This window comes from Osmerus mordax, chromosome 12 (genome assembly GCF_038355195.1).
Source record: "Osmerus mordax isolate fOsmMor3 chromosome 12, fOsmMor3.pri, whole genome shotgun sequence".
Lineage (NCBI taxonomy): Eukaryota > Metazoa > Chordata > Actinopteri > Osmeriformes > Osmeridae > Osmerus > Osmerus mordax.
In genome coordinates, this window is record NC_090061.1 from 3,800,989 (window position 1) to 3,819,964 (window position 18,976).

Here is an 18,976-nt window from a genome sequence, read left to right on the forward strand (position 1 = left end):
ATTGATTGCCAGGTCACCATAAAGTCAATTCCATGTTATGTTTCCTTTATCAAATGAAAGTGCTGTTCTTTCCTGCAGTGTGTTAGTTAGTGCCTACTGAAGAGAAAATTTTGTTAAGATGTTCAAGGCATTTAACATAAAGAATATACCGATTGGTTGGATGAGTTTAATCATGTTATGGTTTTCCAACTTTTATTTGCAAGTAAATAAAGGTTGAATACATGTTTGATATATCATTATTTCTCAGCATTGGTCAACTATATTTGCTTTGATTCAGACAGATACAGTTGCCTTACAAAGGACATAAACCTATTGTAACATTTCTGTCAACATATAAGCAAAACATAGGCTTTGACTCTAGACTTGGTAGCTCTATAGGGGGACCAGCTCATGACTGAGAAGATATTAGGTGTGGTAGCTGGTTGCAGAATCTTTTTTTTAAATATCATAATTCGTCAAAGTTTCAGTTTAATTTTTTTATTCTCAGAGTTTTGGTGCTGAATGGCAACTGTATTTGTAGCGTCCTGTGACCTTCATCGTCATGACAACCACAACCAGGAAGAGGAAGAGACATATCTGAATAGGAGGTTGGGTGAGATTGAGTTTGCAGGCAAATACATAATTTTACAGTAGGGATTGTATAAAAGGACTCATCATTACTCAATACAGGGGAAACATTTCAATATTTGCACAAGAGTAATGTCCAATCTAGTCCACTACCTGCATGCAGACTGCTACAGGAAGTGATAACTAAGTACCTCAAGCACAGACTGAATAGCTTTAAACACACTTACTACTGGTGTTTATTAAAACAACATAGTTACATTTAATAACCCCAAATCAATGTGAATTAGCCTAACCTTATACAAAACTATGTATAGACACATTTATTGAATGCTAGCCGCAGTGTAGCCACAGTATTTGTTGCATCACTGTGCCACAGAGTAACCTTGCACACTGGATTACTAGTGACCACATACACTATTTTGAAACAAAGAAATCCCAAACACATGATCAGACTTAATAAAATCCAACATAATAAGCTAACCTAAACTGCCACTTCAACAATGTTTACAAACTGATTTCCTATTGACCACTTTCCTCACAGTCAGAACCCCTCACATCAGAGTACACACTCTCCTGTGGGGTCTCTCTCTTCCTTCTTCCTCTTTTACCTTTCATCACAGAGAACTGCAGAGCAGCATAGTTCAAGTCTTCACCTTCCTGTGAAGAATCTTAATACATAAGTAACTGTAACATGATATGTACTACAAGAGAACAAAAGGATATCATTGACATATAAAAGCCACACATAGGCTAATTTAATTGTGTCATGGAAGAGCCCATATTGTTACATGAATGAAAATAGTATTTGGTTCAACTGTACCTGGCCACTTAACGGTTCTGCAGTTGTCTTGTCATGTCCGTGATAGGTAACACTCACTGTTCGATGACAAAGTAACATTCATTAGAATGAACTTCCAGGGCCTCATACCAAAATTGCCGTATATAGCTTTTACCATTCCATAAATCTCCAGTTCAAATATACAACGTTTACCTTTACAATTCTCACACACTGTCCGTGTCTTTCTGGTACAGATGAGGATAATGATCAACACAACACACACAGCTAAAGACACCCCCAGGACGATAACTATGAGATCCACTGCTGGTTCTGGAGGGAACAACAGAAGAGGGAGGCAGCACTGATGTAGTCAAATGTAGAGTTACACCAAACATCACTCCACCTAGAATCATATTCATTACCTACCAACATCCAGTCTTGTTCCATTGCCAAACAGTATCTCTCCACATGTGGCCACTGCACAGTAGTAAGTCCCAGAATCAGAGGAGCTGAGGTTGTTCTTGGAGAGGCTGTAGACACAGCTCCGTGTAGGAGGGGGAGTCTCAGGTCTCTTCTCACACTCTTCACTCCTGTCTCCTTGGGTGTAAAGGAGTCCTGGATGGGATTCTCCTGCCCCGGCTCTGAACCAGAACACACTGTGTTGTCCTGTACAGGACTCAGAGAGGACTGAACACTGCAGAGTCACAGAGTCTCCTGGATGGACTGGCTCAGACTCTGGCTGCTGCAACACTATTTTGTAGTGAGATCTCTGAAGATGGTTACCTGAATGTTTACAATGAAAAAATCATGAATACAACATAGCCTGCTCATAAAATATCGTTTATAAACTACGATGGTATACATACCCCTTACAGTAACAAAGGTGCCGTTTTTGAATTCCATCCTATACTGTGTTCCGGTTGTACAGAAGTATATTCCCTCGTCTGAACTAGTTATATTTTGGATGTTTAGATCATAATTACTACCATCCATATTTGCAGAGATACGTTTTCCCAAAAGACTTGAAGTTTCTTGAAATTTCATTTGAGCCGCTACACGTTGGGGCAAATGTCCAAGAGTTTGCTTGTACCAGTACATCATTTGATCTTCTTCTGATATCACACACCGCAGTGTTACAGTCCCACCGTGTTCAACTGTGGTCAAAGGAATATGTTGGTGAACATCCTCACTTTGAATCAGATCTAGAAAATGGTGAAACATTTTTAGAGGACATCATTTTTACTCAGACTTTAACTTAACTGTGCAGACTCAGTCCGCCAGCTTGAATAAAAGGTACCCATTTTTGTACCATGTTTTGTTTCCAGATTTCATAACAACATTGCTTCATGAACACAGGCTGTTAGTATTTACATATTTTAATTCCACTCATTATTAATAAGTACAATTACATGAGATAACAAAACAACGCTTTTTTAGATAGTACATCGACAGTATTGATTATTTTAGATATTCAATTAACTACAATTCTTAAATTGGCCAAAAAAAAAAAAAACAGTTGTTCAAAACCATCAGAGATGCAGTTGGCACTGTAAAAGCTTTCTTGATAATCTGAGAATCTACAGTTGACCTACATGACACAATCCAAAATAATGTAACTTATAAAATACACACTTACACTGTTGAGAGAGAAGGAGTACACAGATATGTCTGATTAAGATCATCTTGGTGCTTTGCGATGATGGTTTGTCTTTTCTGACTTTTAACTCATGAGCAGAACTTTGGCCTGGATTCAGATGCAACCTGATTGGTGGAAGGGACTTCCTGTGACAAATCCACCAATAGGCTAAAGAAAGCACTTATGTACATTAAGAACATACATTAGCATAGTCCCAGTTGTGCATGCCTTCATGTAGGGATCCATATACACATTAACCTTTCATCTGACTGTTCATGATACATTCCTTTACTTAAAAATCAAGCAATTTATTGCCAAGTCAACATAAAGTCAATTCCATGTTATGTTTCCTTTATCAAATGAAGGTGCTGTTCTTTCCTGCAGTGTGTTAGTGCCTACTGAAGAGAAAAGGTTGTTGAGATGTTCAAGGCATTTAACATAAAGAATAAACCCAATTGGTTGGAAGAGTTTAATCATGTTATGGTTTTCCATATTTTATTTGCAATTAAATAAACGTTGAATACATGTTTGATGTATCATTATTGCTCAGCCCCGGTCAACTATATTTGCTTTGATTCAGATATTTACAGTCGCCTTGCAAGATCATAAACCAAATGTAACATTTCTGTCAACATATAAGCAAAACACAAGTCTTGACTTTACACTTGGTGTCACGCCCACCCAGCATTAGTCCGGTGTGGGTGTGATCTTGTTTTGTTTTTCTGTTTGTCACCCTCGCTTTCCCCAGTTTGTGGACACACCCTCCTGTTCGCTCCCCACACCTTACACCAGTCACTCATCAGCGCACCTGTCAACTATCAGCTCGTCAACCACCTACAAAGACCAGCCCGACCTTCCTCTCCCTGCTGGATTGTTGTTTTTTCTCTTATGCCAGCCCGGTCTGCTTTTTTTGTTTATTAAAGAAATCATTCTGCACAAGTTCCAGTTTCTGCGCCTGAGTCCTGTCCCCAACCCTGACACTTGGTAGCTCTATAGAGGGACCAGCTCATGACTGAGAAGAGGTGAGGTGTGGAAGTTCAAACTGTTTTGAAATATCAAACTCAGTCAGTTTTTTTTATTTGTGCTGTATAGCAACATCCCTTGTAGCCTATGCTAAATTGACCTTCATCATCATGACAACCACAACCAGGAAACTTATCAAGATAAGTTACAATTAAAAATAACTACACTGATATTAAATGATGTCTGCTATACTATGACAATCACAGATGCAAAAAGCACTCTATACTTACACTGCTCCTTTCAAAAACATTTATAGAAACAACTTTCAAATATATGTTGGGAAACATTTGTTGGGCGCTAACATTGTAACCACAGTTACAGTAGCATTGCAGCTCATACTACACTCGGATGTGCAGACTGAAAATCTACAACTGAAACTCACTCGGACACATTATTGTTAATATCAGAGTCAATAAAATACAACATTATGAGCTAAGGTTAACTGCCACTTCAACAATGTTTACAAACTGATTTCCTATTGACCACTTCCCTCCCAGTCAGAACCCCTCACATCAGAGTACACACTCTCCTGTGGGGTCTCTCTCTTCCTTCTTCCTCTTTTACCTTTCATCTCAGAGAACTGCAGAGCAGCATAGTTCAAGTCTTCACCTTCCTGTGAAGAATCACAATGTATAAGTAACTGTAACATGAAATGTACTACAAGAGAACAAAAGGAGATTATCGACATATAAAAGCCAAACAGGCTAATTTAATTGTTTCATCGAAGAGCCCATATTGTTACATACATGAAAATAGTATTTGGTTCAACTGTACCTGGCCACCTGACTGTTCTGCAGTTATCTTGTCATGTCCGTGATAGGTAACACTCACTGTTCGTTGACAAAGTAACATTCATTATAATGAACTTCCAGGGCCTCATACCAAAATTGCCGTCTATAGCTTTTACCATTCCATAAATCTCCAGTTCAAATATACAACTTTTACCTTTACAATTCTCACACACTGTCCGTGTCTTTCTGGTACAGATGAGGATAATGATCAACACAACACACACAGCTAAAGACACCACCAGGACGATAACTATGAGATCCACTGCTGGTTCTGGAGGGAACAACAAAAGAGGGAAGCAGCACTGATGTAGTCAAATGTAGAGTTACACCAAACATCCATCCACCTAGACTCATGTTCATTACCTACCAACATCCAGTCTTGTTCCATTGCCAAACAGTATCTCTCCACATGTGGCCACTGCACAGTAATAAGTCCCAGAATCAGAGGAGCTGAGGTTGTTCTTGGAGAGGCTGTAGACACAGCTCCGTGTAGGAGAGGGAGTCTCAGGTCTCTTCTCACACTCTTCACTCCTGTCTCCTTGGGTGTAAAGGAGTCCTGGATGGGATTCTCCTGCCCCGGCTCTGAACCAGAACACACTGTGTTGTCCTGCACAGGATTCAGAGACGACTGAACACTGCAGAGTCACAGAGTCTCCTGGATGGACTGGCTCAGACTCTGGCTGCTGCAGCACTGTCTGGTAGTCAGTTCTCTGAAGATGTTTACCTGGATATTTACAATGAAAAAGAAAATTGCACTTGGTGACATTTTAACAAAATGTCAATAAAATCTGCTAATATATTATTGTTAAACATCTATCTACGGTGGGATACGTACCCCTCACAGTCACAAAGGTGCCGCTTCTGAAATTTGTCCCATATATCGTTTCGGTTTGACAGAAGTATATTCCCTCGTCTGAACTGGTTATATTTTTTATTTTAAAAACATAATTCTCATTAACTATTTCTGCAGAGAAACGCAGAGAATCTCCCAAAACATTTGAATTTGGTTTATTTGGACTTTTAAACAATAATATTTGGGGCATATGTCCAAGGGTTTGCTTGTACCAGTATATCATTTGATAGTCTCCTGATATCACACACTGCAGTGTTACAGTTCCACCGTGTTCAGCTGTGGTCAAGGGAATATGTTGGTGAACATCCTCACTTTAAATAAGATCTAGAACATGGGAAAACATTTTGTAAGACAATCAAATTTTCTCTTAGACATCAACTTGCCAGGGCAGAATCACTCTGCCAACTGGGAAGAAGCTATTCTCTGTATTATATGTGAAACATATTTTGATCATCCATATACAATATCAATTGTCATAAAGACCCAATTAACTATTCATAAATCTTAAATTGATGTAATCTAACCCGAACCAGTTGTTAAAAATCAACAGAGATGTCTTTAGTACCCAGTTAATACTTAGTTTGAGTATCGACAGTTGATCTATATGTAACAATTCAAAATAGTGTAACTGATAACTGATAAAATATACACTTACACAGCTGAGAGAGAAGAAGTACACAGATATGTCTGACTGAGATCATCTTGGTGCTTTACCATGATAGTTTGTCTTTTCTGACTTTTAACTCATGAGCAGAACTTTGGCCTGGATTCAGATGCAACCTGATTGGTGGAAGTGACTTCCTGTGAGAAATCCACCAATAGCCTAAAGAAAGCACTTATGTACATTAAGAACATGCATTAGCATAGTCCCAGTTTTGCATGCCTTCATGTAGGTATTCATATACACATTAACCTTTCATCTGACTGTTCATGATATGTTCCTTTACTTAAAAATCAAGCAATGTATTGCCAAGTCAACATAGTCAATTCCATGTTATGTTTCCTTTATCAAATGAAGGTGCTGTTCTTTCCTGCAGTGTGTTAGTGCCTACTGAAGAGAAAAGGTTGTTGAGATGTTCAAGGCATTTAACATAAAGAATAAACCCAATTGGTTGGATGAGTTTAATCATGTTATGGTTTTCCATATTTTATTTGCAATTAAATAAACGTTGAATACATATTTGATGTATCATTATTGCTCAGCCCCGGTCAACTATATTTGCTTTGATTCAGATATTTACAGTCGCCTTGCAAAGATCATAAACCAAATGTAACATTTCTGTCAACATATAAGCAAAACACAAGTCTTGACTTTACACTTGGTGTCACGCCCACCCAGCGTTAGTCCGGTGTGGGTGTGATCTTGTTTCGTTTTTCTGTTTGTCACCCTCGCTTTCCTCAGTTTGTGGACATACCCTCCTGTTCTCTCCCCACACCTTACACCATTCACTCATCGGCGCACCTGTCAACGATCATCTCATCAACCACCTACAAAGACCAGCCCGACCTTCCTCTCCCTGCTGGATTGTTGTTTTTTCTCTTATGCCAGCCCGGTCTGCTTTTTTTGTTTATTAAAGAAATCATTCTGCACAAGTTCCAGTTTCTGCGCCTGAGTCCTGTCCCCAACCCTGACACTTGGTAGCTCTATAGAGGGACCAGCTCATGACTGAGAAGAGGTGAGGTGTGGAAGCAGGTTTCAGTCAAACTGTTTTAAAATATTAAACTCGGTCAGTTTTTTTTATTTGTGCTGTATAGCAACAGCCCTTGTAGCCTATGCTAAATTGACCTTCATCATCATGACAACCACAACCAGGAAACTTATCAAGATAACAGTTACAATTAAAAATAACTATACTGATATTAAGTGATGTCCGTTATACTATTACAATCACAGATCCAAAAAGCACTCTATACTTACACTGCTCCTTTCAAAAACATTTATAGAAACAACTTTCAAATATATGTTGGGAAACATTTGTTGGGCGCTAACATTGTAACCACAGTTACAGTAGCATTGCAGCTCATACTACACTCGGATGTGCAGACTGAAAATCTACAACTGAAACTCACTCGGACACATTATTGTTAATATCAGAGTCAATAAAATACAACATTATGAGCTAAGGTTAACTGCCACTTCAACAATGTTTACAAACTGATTTCCTGTTGACCACTTCCCTCCTAGTCAGAACCCCTCACATCAGAGTACACACTCTCCTGTGGGGTCTCTCTCTTCCTTCTTCCTCTTTTACCTTTCATCTCAGAGAACTGCAGAGCAGCATAGTTCAAGTCTTCACCTTCCTGTGAATAATCTCAATATGTAAGTAACTGTAACATGAAATGTATTACAAAGAACTAAAGGAGATCATCTGCATATAAAAGCCACACATAGGCTACTTTAATTGCGTCATGGAAGAGCCTATATTGTTACATTAATGAATATAGTATTTGGTTCAACTTTACCTGGCCACTTGACTGTTCTGCAGTTGTCTTGTCATGTCCGTGATAGGTAACACTCACTGTTCAATGACAAAGTAACATTCATTAGAATGAACTTCTAGGGCCTCATACCAAAATTTCCATTTATATTTTTTACGTTCCATAAATCTCCAGCTCAAATATACAACGTTTACCTTTACAATTCTCACACACTGTCCGTGTCTTTCTGGTACAGATGAGGATAATGATCAACACAACACACACAGCTGAAGACACCACCAGGACGATAACTATGAGATCCACTGCTGGTTCTGGAGGGAAAAACAGAAGAGGGAGGCAGCACTGATGTAGTCAAATGTGGAGTTACACCAAACATCCATCCACCTAGACTCATGTTCATTACCTACCAACATCCAGTCTTGTTCCATTGCCAAACAGTATCTCTCCACATGTGGCCACTGCACAGTAGTAAGTCCCAGAATCAGAGGAGCTGAAGTTGTTCTTGGAGAGGCTGTAGACACAGCTCCGTGTAGGAGGGGGAGTCTCAGGTCTCTTCTCACACTCTTCACTCCTGTCTCCTTGGGTGTAAAGGAGTCCTGGATGGGATTCTCCTGCCCCGGCTCTGAACCAGAACACACTGTGTTGTCCTGTACAGGACTCAGAGAGGACTGAGCACTGCAGAGTCACAGAGTCTCCTGGGTGGACTGGCTCAGACTCTGGCTTCTGCAACACTGTCTGGTAGTCAGTTCTCTGAAGATGGTTACCTGTATATTTACAATGAAAAAGAACATTGCACTTGGTGACATATTAACAAAAATGAAGATCAAATCTGCTAATATAATATTGTTAAACATTTATCTACGGTGGGATACGTACCCCTCACAGTCACAAAGGTGCCGTTTCTGAAATTCATCCCATATATTGTTCCGGTTTGACAGAAGTATATTCCCTCGTCTGAACTAGTTATATTTTGAATGTTTAGATCATAATTACTACCAACCATTTTTGCAGAGATACGTTCTTCCAAAAGACTTGAAGTTTCTTGAAATGTAATTTTATACGCTACATGTTGGGGCAAATGTCCAATAGTTTGCTTGTACCAGTATAGCATTCGATCTTCTTCTGATATCACACATTGCAGTGTTACAGTTCCACCGTGTTCAGCTGTGGTTAAAGGAATATGTTGGTGAACATCCTCACTTTGAATCAGATCTAGAAAATGGGAAAACCATTTTTAAGATGATATCATTTTCTCTCAGATATCAACTTTCCAAGGCAGAATCACTCTGCCAGCTGGGAAGAAGGTATCCTCTTTAGAACCATGTTTTCCGCCCAGATTTTATAGTTACTTTTCTCTGGTAAATACAAGTATTTTGTTCAACAATATTTTCAGTCCACCAATTATTAGTATAAAAGATTATATTGTATGTGAAACATGTTTGAATAATCCATATACAACTGAAATTATAATTGAGTCCCAATTAACTATTCATAAATCTTCAATTGGTGTAATCTAACCCGAACCAGTTGTTGAAAATCAGCAGAGATGCTATTAGTACCCAGTTAATACATAGTTTGTGAATTGTCAGATGATCTAATTGTAACAATTCAAAATAGTGTAACTGATAAAATATACACTTACACTGCTGAGAGAGAAGAAGTACACAGATATGTCTGACTGAGATCATCTTGGTGCTTTGGAAAGACAGTTTGTCTGTTTTCACTCATAGTTTATGAACCGAACTTTGGCCTGGATTCAGATGCAACCTGATTGGTGGAAGGGACTTCCTGTGACTTATCCACCAATAGGCTAAAGAAAGCACTTATGTACATTAAGAACATGCATTAGCATAGTCCCAGTTGTGCATGCCTTCATGTAGGTATTCATATACACATAAACCTTTCGTCTAACTGTTCATGATCCATTCCTTTACTTAAAAAAACGAACAATTGATGCCAGGTCACCATAAAGAATGAAGAATAAACCTGATTGGTTGGATGAGTTTAATCATGTAATGGTTTTCTAACTTTTATTTGCAATTATATAAATGTTGAATACATGTTCTATGTATCATTATTTCTCAGCCCCGGTCAACTATATTTGCTTTGATTCAGACAGATATAGTTGCCTTGCAAAGGACATAAACCAAATGTAACATTTCTGTCAACATATAAGCAAAACACAGACCTCGACTTTGGACTTGGTAGCTCTATAGAGGGACCAGCTCATGACTGAGAAGAGGTGAGGTGTGGAAGCAGGTTTCAGTCAAAGTGTTTTGAAATATCAGACTGTCAGTTTTTTTGTTGGTGCTGTATGGCAACAGAGCTTGTAGTCTATGCTAATTTCACCTTCATCATCATGACAACCACAACCAGGAAGTCAATCAAGATAACACAGTTACAATGAAAAATAACTATACTGATATTAAATTATGATGGCCGTTATACTATTACAATCACAGATCCATAAATCACTCTATACTTACACTGCTCCTTTCACAACATTTACAGAAACAACTTTCAAAAACATGTAAAGAAACATTTGTTGGGAGCTAACCACATTGTAACCACAGTTCCAGTAGCATTGCAGCTCATAGTACACCCGGATGTGCAGGCTGAAAATCTACAACTCAAAATCACTAGGACACATTATTGTTAATATCAGAGTTGATATAATACAACACAATGAGCTAACCTTAACCGCTACCCTAACAACATTTACATATTGATTTGTAATTGATCACTTCATTTCCATTCAGAATACCTCACAGTAGAATATATATTCTGTGTGGTCTCTCTCTCATCGGTTTTACCTCTCGCCCCAAAGAAATGCAGAGCTGCATTTAACTTCTCTTCATATTCATCCTGTAAATGATCATAGTTCATAAGTTATGGTAAAATGACAGGTTGAAATCAGTAAAGTTAACAGTCAGAGAAAAACCACATACACTTTAGGTGCATCCTGGTAAAGCCTAAATATTGTTACAATATTGAATGTAAACACTAAAGACCTGTATCATACAGTATATACAGTTTATGTTTTAATATTGTATATGTATGTTTATACAGCATATAAACTGTATGTGTTGGTCTGGACTTAGAAAAAAAAATGTTTTACCAGAACACTTGACTTTTCAGCAGTTTTCTTGTCATGTCCATGAGAGGCAGTTCTCTCTGTTTAATGACAATGTCACATTAATAAAAATATTGTCTATAGCTTTTATCGTTCCATAAATCTCCAGCTCAAATATACAACGTTTACCTTTACAATTCTCACACACAATCCGTGTCTTTCTGGTACAGATGAGGATAATGATCAACACAACACACGCAGCTAAAGACACCACCAGGACGATAACTATGAGATCCACTGCTGGTTCTGGAGGGAACAACAGAAGAGGGAGGCAGCACTGATGTAGTCAAATGTAGAGTTATACCAAACATCCATCCACCTAGAATCATATTCATTACCTACCAACATCCAGTCTTGTTCCATTGCCAAACAGTATCTCTCCACATGTGGCCACTGCACAGTAGTAAGTCCCAGAATCAGAGAAGCTGAGGTTGTTCTTGGAGAGGCTGTAGACACAGCTCCGTGTAGGAGAGGGAGTCTCAGGTCTCTTCTCACACTCTTCACTCCTGTCTCCTTGGGTGTGAAGGAGTCCTGGATGGGATTCTCCTGCCCCGGCTCTGAACCAGAACACACTGTGTTGTCCTGTACAAGACTCAGAGAGAACTGAACACTGCAGAGTCACAGAGTCTCCTGGATGGACTGGCTCAGACTCTGGCTGCTGCAACACTGTCTGGTAGTCAGTTCTCTGAAGATGGTTACCTGTATATTTACAATGAAAAAGAACATTGCACTTGGTGACATATTAACAAAAATGAAGATCAAATCTGCTAATATAATATTGTTAAACATCTATCTACGGTGGGATACGTACCCCTCACAGTCACAAAGGTGCCGTTTCTGAAATTCATCCCATATATTGTTCCGGTTTGACAGAAGTATATTCCCTCGTCTGAACTAGTTATATTTTGGATGTTTAGATCATAATTACTACCAACCATTTTTGCAGAGATACGTTCTTCCAAAAGACTTGAAGTTTCTTGAAATGTAATTTTATACGCTACATGTTGGGGCAAATGTCCAATAGTTTGCTTGTACCAGTATAGCATTTGATCTTCTTCTGATATCACACATTGCAGTGTTACAATTCCACCGTGTTCAGCTGTGGTTAAAGGAATATGTTGGTGAACATCCTCACTTTGAATCAGATCTAGAACATGGGAAAACCATTTTTAAGATGATATCATTTTCTCTCAGATATCAACTTTCCAAGGCAGAATCACTCTGCCAGCTGGGAAGAAGGTATCCTCTTTAGAACCATGTTTTCCGCCCAGATTTTATAGTTACTTTTCTCTGGTAAATACAAGTATTTTGTTCAACAATATTTTCAGTCCACCAATTATTAGTATAAAAGATTATATTGTATGTGAAACATGTTTGAATAATCCATATACAACTGAAATTATAATTGAGTCCCAATTAACTATTCATAAATCTTCAATTGGTGTAATCTAACCCGAACCAGTTGTTGAAAATCAGCAGAGATGCTATTAGTACCCAGTTAATACATAGTTTGTGAATTGTCAGATGATCTAATTGTAACAATTCAAAATAGTGTAACTGATAAAATATACACTTACACTGCTGAGAGAGAAGAAGTACACAGATATGTCTGACTGAGATCATCTTGGTGCTTTGGAAAGACAGTTTGTCTGTTTTCACTCATAGTTTATGAACCGAACTTTGGCCTGGATTCAGATGCAACCTGATTGGTGGAAGGGACTTCCTGTGACAAATCCACCAATAGCCTAAAGAAAGCACTTATGTACATTAAGAACATGCATTAGCATAGTCCCAGTTTTGCATGCCTTCATGTAGGTATTCATATACACATTAACCTTTCATCTGACTGTTCATGATATGTTCCTTTACTTAAAAAAACAAACAATTGATTGCCAGGTCACCATAAAGTCAATTCCATGTTATGTTTCCTTTATCAAATGAAAGTGCTGTTCTTTCCTGCAGTGTGTTAGTTAGTGCCTACTGAAGAGAAAAGTTTGTTAAGATGTTCAAGGCATTTAACATAAAGAATATATCCGATTGGTTGGATGAGTTTAATCATGTTATGGTTTTCCAACTTTTATTTGCAAGTAAATAAAGGTTGAATACATGTTTGATATATCATTATTTCTCAGCATTGGTCAACTATATTTGCTTTGATTCAGACAGATACAGTTGCCTTACAAAGGACACAAACCTATTGTAACATTTCTGTCAACATATAAGCAAAACATAGGCTTTGACTTTAGACTTGGTAGCTCTATAGGGGGACCAGCTCATGACTGAGAAGATATTAGGTGTGGTAGCTGGTTGCAGAATCTTTTTTTTAAATATCATAATTGGTCAAAGTTTCAGTTTAATTTTTTAAATGTCAGAGTTTTGGTGCTGAATGGCAACTGTATTTGTAGCGTCCTGTGACCTTCATCGTCATGACAACCACAACCAGGAAGAGGAAGAGACATATCTGAATAGGAGGTTGGGTGAGATTGAGTTTGCAGGCAAATACATAATTTTACAGTAGGGATTGTATAAAAGGACTCATCATTACTCAATACAAGGGAAACATTTCAATATTTGCACAAGAGTAATGTCCAATCTAGTCCACTACCTGCATGCAGACTGCTACAGGAAGTGATAACTAAGTACCTCAAGCACAGACTGAATAGCTTTAAACACACTTACTACTGGTGTTTATTAATACAACATAGTTACATTTAATAACCCCAAATCACTGTGAATTAGCCTAACCTTATACAAAACTATGTATAGACACATTTATTGAATGCTAGCCGCATTGTAGCCACAGTGTAACCACAGTATTTGTTGCATCACTGTGCCACAGAGTAACTTGCACACTGAATTTCTAGTGACCACATACACTATTTTGAAACAAAGAAATCCCAAACACATGATCAGACTTAATAAAATCCAACATAATAAGCTAACCTAAACTGCCACTTCAACAATGTTTACAAACTGATTTCCTATTGACCACTTCCCTCCTAGTCAGAACCCCTCACATCAGAGTACACACTCTCCTGTGGGGTCTCTCTCTTCCTTCTTCCTCTTTTACCTTTCATTTCAGAGAACTGCAGAGCAGCATAGTTCAAGTCTTCACCTTCCTGTGAAGAATGTTAATACATAAGTAACTGTAACATGATATGTACTACAAGAGAACAAAAGGATATCATCGACATATAAAAGCCACACATAGGCTACTTTAATTGCGTCATGGAAGAGCCTATATTGTTACATTAATGAATGTAGTATTTGGTTCAACTTTACCTGGCCACTTGACTGTTCTGCAGTTGTCTTGTCATGTCCGTGATAGGTAACACTCACTGTTTGATGACAAAGTAACATTCATTAGAATGAACTTCCAGGGCCTCATACCAAAATTGCCGTCTATTGCTTTTATCGTTCCATAAATCTCCAGTTCAAATATATGTTTACCTTTACAATTCTCACACACTGTCCGTGTCTTTCTGGTACAGATGAGGATAATGATCAACACAACACACACAGCTAAAGACACCACCAGGACGATAACTATGAGATCCACTGCTGGTTCTGGAGGGAACAACAGAAGAGGGAGGCAGTACTGATGTAGTCAAATGTAAAGTTACACCAAACATCCATCCACCTAGACTCATATTCATTACCTACCAACATCCAATCTTGTTCCATTGCCAAACAGTATCTCTCCACATGTGGCCACTGCACAGTAGTAAGTCCCAGAATCAGAGGAGCTGAAGTTGTTCTTGGAGAGGCTGTAGACACAGCTCCGTGTAGGAGAGGGAGTCTCAGGTCTCTTCTCACACTCTTCACTCCTGTCTCCTTGGGTGTAAAGGAGTCCTGGATGGGATTCTCCTGCCCCGGCTCTGAACCAGAACACACTGTGTTGTCCTGTACAAGACTCAGAGAGGACTGAACACTGCAGAGACACAGAGTCTCCTGGATGGACTGGCTCAGACTCTGGCTGCTGCAACACTGTCTGGTAGTCAGTTCTCTGAAGATGGTTACCTGAATATTTACAATGAAAAAGAACATTGCACTTGGTGACATATTAACAAAAATGAAAATCAAATCTGCTAATATAATATTGTTAAACATCTATCTACGGTGGGATACATACCCCTCACAGTCACAAAGGTGCCGTTTCTGAAATTCATCCCATATATTGTTCCGGTTTGACAGAAGTATATTCCCTCGTCTGAACTGGTTATATTTTGGATGTTTAGATCATAATTACTACCAACCATTTTTGCAGAGATACGTTCTTCCAAAAGACTTGAAGTTTCTTGAAATGTAATTTTATACGCTACATGTTGGGGCATATGTCCAAGGGTTTGCTTGTACCAGTATATCATTCGATAGTCTCCTGATATCAAACACTGCAGTGTTACAGTTCCACCGTGTTCAGCTGTGGTCAAGGGAATATGTTGGTGAACATCCTCACTTTGAATCAGATCTAGAACATGGGAAAACCATTTGTAAGATGATATCATTTTCTCTCAGATATCAACTTTCCAAGGCAGAATCACTCTGCCAGCTGGGAAGAAGGTATCCTCTTTAGTACCATGTTTTCCGCACAGATTTTATAGTTACTTTTCTCCGGTAAATACAAGTATTGTATTATATTTTGTATGTGAAATGTGTTTGTATAATCCATATACAACAGAAATTATAATTGAGTCCCAATTAACTATTCATAAATCTTCAATTGGTGTAATCTAACCCAAACCAGTTGTTGAAAATCAGCAGAGATGCTATTAGTACCCAGTTAATACATAGTTTGTGAATTGTCAGATGATCTACTTGTAACAATTCAAAATAGTGTAACTGATAAATGATAAAATATACACTTACACAGCTGAGAGAGAAGAAGTACACAGATATGTCTGACTGAGATCATCTTGAGGCTTTGCCATGATAGTTTGTCTTTTCTGACTTTAAACTTATGAGCTGAAATGTTGTCTCGATTGAGATGCAACCTGATTGGTGGAGTGGACTTCCTGTGACAAATCCACCAATAAGCAAAAAAACACTGATGTGCATTAGAAACATGCTTTACCACGGTACTACTAGTGCTTGCCCTCATTAATTTATCTGTATGCATGTACTATTCTCACATGTAAATAATATGACTGTGTGTTTAAGGTCAGTTGCTACACTTAAAGCCTTGGTCAACTGTATTTGCTTTGATTCAGACAGATACAGTTGCCTTACAAAGGACATAAACCTAATGTACCATTTCTGTAAACATATGAGAAAGAAACAGGCCTTGACTTTAACTGGTCAGAGTTGCAGTTTATTTTTATTGACAGAGTTTTGGTGCTGAATGGCAACAGTATTTGTAGCGTCCTGTGACCTTCATCGTCCTGACAACCACAACCAGGAAGAGGAAGAGACATATCTGAATAGGAGGTTAGGGGAGTTTGAGTTTGCAGGCTAATACATCATTTTACAGTAGGGATTGTATAAAAGGACTCATCATTACTCAATAGAGGGGAAACATTTGAATATTTGCACAAGAATAATGTCCAGTCTAGTCCACTACCTGCATGCAGACTACGACAGGAAGTGATAACTAAAGTATCTCATGCACAGCCTAAATCACATTAAACACACTTACCACTGGTGTTTATTAATGCAATGTAGTTACATTTAATAACTCTACTGAAATTGCTTTGTCATGTAAATTATACCACAACAATCCCAGATCCCGAAATCACTGTGAATTAGCTTAACCTTATACAAAACTATGTTTAGAAACATTTATTGAATGCTAACCAGTGTAGCCACAGTACTTGTTGCATCACTGTGCCACAGAGTAACCTTGCACACTGAAGATATAGTGACCACAAACACTATTTTGAAACTAAGAAATCACAAACACATGATTATTACTATCAGACTTAATAATATACAACATAATAAGCTAACCTAAACTGCCACCTCAACAATGTTTACAAACTGATTTCCTATTGACCACTTCCCTCCTAGTCAGAACCCCTCACATCAGAGTACACACTCTCCTGTGGGGTTTCTCTCTTCCTTCTTCCTCTTTTACCTTTCATCTCAGAGAACTGCAGAGCAGCATAGTTCAAGTCTTCACCTTCCTGCGAAGAATCTTAATACATAAGTAATTGTAACATGAAATGTACTACAAGAGAACAAAAGGAGATAATCTGCATATAAAAGCCACACATAGGCTACTTTAATTGTGTCATGGAAGTGCCTATATTGTTACATTAATGAATATAGTATTTGGTTCAACTGTACCTGGCCACTTGACTGTTCTGCAGTTGTCTTGTCATGTCCGTGATAGGTAACACTCACTGTTCGATGACAAAGTAACATTCATTAGAATGAACTTCCAGGGCCTAATACCAAAATTGCCGTCTATAGCTTTTACCATTCCATAAATCTCCAGTTCAAATATACAACGTTTACCTTTACAATTCTCACACCCTGTCCGTGTCTTTCTGGTACAGATGAGGATAATGATCAACACAACACACACAGCTAAAGACACCCCCAGGATGATAACTATGAGATCCACTGCTGGTTCTGGAGGGAACAACAGAAGAGGGAGGCAGCACTGATGTAGTCAAATGTAGAGTTACACCAAACATCCATCCACCTAGAATCATATTCATTACCTACCAACATCCAATCTTGTTCCATTGCCAAACAGTATCTCTCCACATGTGGCCACTGCACAGTAGTAAGTCCCAGAATCAGAGGGGCTGAGGTTGTTCTTGGAGAGGCTGTAGACACAGCTCCGTGTAGGAGAGGGAGTCTCAGGTCTCTTCTCACACTCTTCACTCCTGTCTCCTTGGGTGTAAAGGAGTCCTGGATGGGATTCTCCTGCCCCGGCTCTGAACCAGAACACACTGTGTTGTCCTGTACAGGACTCAGAGAGGACTGAACACTGCAGAGTCACAGAGTCTCCTGGATGGACTGACTCAGACTCTGGCTGCTGCAACACTGTCTGGTAATCTGATAAGTGTTGATTTGTACCTAAAGTGAACATATAATCATTAATAACAAACAATTATTTATTCTATGGTAGAATTTTTACATGTTTTATGTTTGGTATATTTACCTTCAATAATCAAAAGGGTCCCATTTTTTAAATGCATGTCGTAGCCTTCGATGACTGCACAATAATAAATAGCTTCGTCTGTTTGGCGGGTTTCATTCAATAAAAGCCGATAACTCTTATCCATTTCAGACTTCTCAACTTTGAGATGTGTGTTTTTATATTTGTCATAGTATTCAGGCAGTTTTTGATATTTCTGCATCTTTGCTACTGCTTGAGGAATTTCCCCTATTGTTTGCTTAAACCATAAAAAGAATCCTTGATCAAATTCCTCTTCAGACAGAACACAGTAGAGAGATAAAGGCTCTCCTAGTTGAACCTTTGTCACTTGGGTTTGTCGTTGAGACTTGTTGCGTTGGATCCCACCTAAAAAACATGACAGATTTAGTCAAATATAAAATATTACACAATTGTATATACATAACAAAATTATATAAACTATAATACACACATTACATCAAATACATCTTAAGTGTTTTTTCATATTAATTTAAGGTGAAATGTCATCATGACATAATATAACACTTAGTTCATTGAACACATCAAGCGTGGAGTGTACTCACATATAATCATAAAAACTGTTATAACAGTCCTAATTCCAATCATCTCGACTTGAAACTTTCTCTCCCTTGATGTAGTTGTCCTTTTGTC

At 38.3% G+C, this 18,976-nt stretch overlaps 4 protein-coding genes and 2 pseudogenes across 4 annotated transcripts; all 6 read right to left on the reverse strand.

The window, feature by feature from the left end:
• Nucleotides 1–1,086: 1,086 nt before the first annotated feature.
• LOC136954133 (signal-regulatory protein beta-2-like) lies at nt 1,087–3,362 on the reverse strand. Its single transcript, XM_067247686.1, has 6 exons — nt 2,982–3,362; nt 2,212–2,547; nt 1,772–2,128; nt 1,559–1,675; nt 1,388–1,443; nt 1,087–1,224 (listed from the first exon to the last, which is right to left on the reverse strand). Exons 1-6 carry the CDS (start codon nt 3,025–3,027, stop codon nt 1,087–1,089), a joined length of 1,050 nt encoding a protein of 349 aa, XP_067103787.1. The 5' UTR covers nt 3,028–3,362.
• A 1,092-nt stretch (nt 3,363–4,454) lies between these two features.
• LOC136954152 (signal-regulatory protein beta-2-like) lies at nt 4,455–6,349 on the reverse strand (annotated as a pseudogene).
• A 1,437-nt stretch (nt 6,350–7,786) lies between these two features.
• LOC136954168 (signal-regulatory protein beta-2-like) lies at nt 7,787–9,775 on the reverse strand. Its single transcript, XM_067247742.1, has 6 exons — nt 9,730–9,775; nt 8,964–9,299; nt 8,495–8,851; nt 8,282–8,398; nt 8,112–8,167; nt 7,787–7,949 (listed from the first exon to the last, which is right to left on the reverse strand). The coding sequence occupies exons 1-6, from the start codon at nt 9,773–9,775 to the stop codon at nt 7,830–7,832; spliced, it is 1,032 nt and encodes a 343-aa protein (XP_067103843.1). The 3' UTR covers nt 7,787–7,829.
• A 944-nt stretch (nt 9,776–10,719) lies between these two features.
• On the reverse strand, nt 10,720–12,843 carry LOC136954193 (signal-regulatory protein beta-2-like). Its single transcript, XM_067247773.1, has 6 exons — nt 12,798–12,843; nt 12,032–12,367; nt 11,563–11,919; nt 11,350–11,466; nt 11,206–11,261; nt 10,720–10,952 (listed from the first exon to the last, which is right to left on the reverse strand). Exons 1-6 carry the CDS (start codon nt 12,841–12,843, stop codon nt 10,833–10,835), a joined length of 1,032 nt encoding a protein of 343 aa, XP_067103874.1. The 3' UTR covers nt 10,720–10,832.
• Nucleotides 12,844–14,219: 1,376 nt separating this feature from the next.
• LOC136953762 (signal-regulatory protein beta-2-like) lies at nt 14,220–16,132 on the reverse strand. Its single transcript, XM_067247169.1, has 6 exons — nt 16,087–16,132; nt 15,353–15,688; nt 14,884–15,240; nt 14,671–14,787; nt 14,503–14,558; nt 14,220–14,339 (listed from the first exon to the last, which is right to left on the reverse strand). Exons 1-6 carry the CDS (start codon nt 16,130–16,132, stop codon nt 14,220–14,222), a joined length of 1,032 nt encoding a protein of 343 aa, XP_067103270.1.
• Nucleotides 16,133–17,201: 1,069 nt separating this feature from the next.
• Nucleotides 17,202–18,256, reverse strand: LOC136954449 (immunoglobulin superfamily member 6-like; annotated as a pseudogene).
• Nucleotides 18,257–18,976: the final 720 nt, after the last annotated feature.

Excerpts from the sequence above, each read along its gene's own strand:
- LOC136954168 (XM_067247742.1), bottom strand. The coding sequence starts at position 9,775 with ATGATCTCAGTCAGACATATCTGTGTACTTCTTCTCTCTCAGCAGT. Across the intron at positions 8,852-8,963 it reads CACCTTTGTGACTGTGAGGG|GTAACCATCTTCAGAGAACT; the intron begins GTACGTATCCCA and ends GTAAATATACAG. Across the intron at positions 8,168-8,281 it reads AGTGTGTGAGAATTGTAAAG|TGAGTGTTACCTATCACGGA; the intron begins GTAAACGTTGTA and ends GTCATTGAACAG.
- LOC136953762 (XM_067247169.1), bottom strand. The coding sequence starts at position 16,132 with ATGATCTCAGTCAGACATATCTGTGTACTTCTTCTCTCTCAGCTGT. Across the intron at positions 15,689-16,086 it reads ACTTCTTCTCTCTCAGCTGT|ATCTGATTCAAAGTGAGGAT; the intron begins GTAAGTGTATAT and ends CCCATGTTCTAG. Across the intron at positions 14,788-14,883 it reads TGGAACAAGATTGGATGTTG|AACCAGCAGTGGATCTCATA; the intron begins GTAGGTAATGAA and ends TGTTCCCTCCAG.
- LOC136954133 (XM_067247686.1), bottom strand. The coding sequence starts at position 3,027 with ATGATCTTAATCAGACATATCTGTGTACTCCTTCTCTCTCAACAGT. Across the intron at positions 2,548-2,981 it reads ACTCCTTCTCTCTCAACAGT|ATCTGATTCAAAGTGAGGAT; the intron begins GTAAGTGTGTAT and ends ACCATTTTCTAG. Across the intron at positions 1,225-1,387 it reads CAGAACCGTTAAGTGGCCAG|GAAGGTGAAGACTTGAACTA; the intron begins GTACAGTTGAAC and ends GATTCTTCACAG.
- LOC136954193 (XM_067247773.1), bottom strand. The coding sequence starts at position 12,843 with ATGATCTCAGTCAGACATATCTGTGTACTTCTTCTCTCTCAGCAGT. Across the intron at positions 11,920-12,031 it reads CACCTTTGTGACTGTGAGGG|GTAACCATCTTCAGAGAACT; the intron begins GTACGTATCCCA and ends GTAAATATACAG. Across the intron at positions 10,953-11,205 it reads CTGAAAAGTCAAGTGTTCTG|GATGAATATGAAGAGAAGTT; the intron begins GTAAAACATTTT and ends GATCATTTACAG.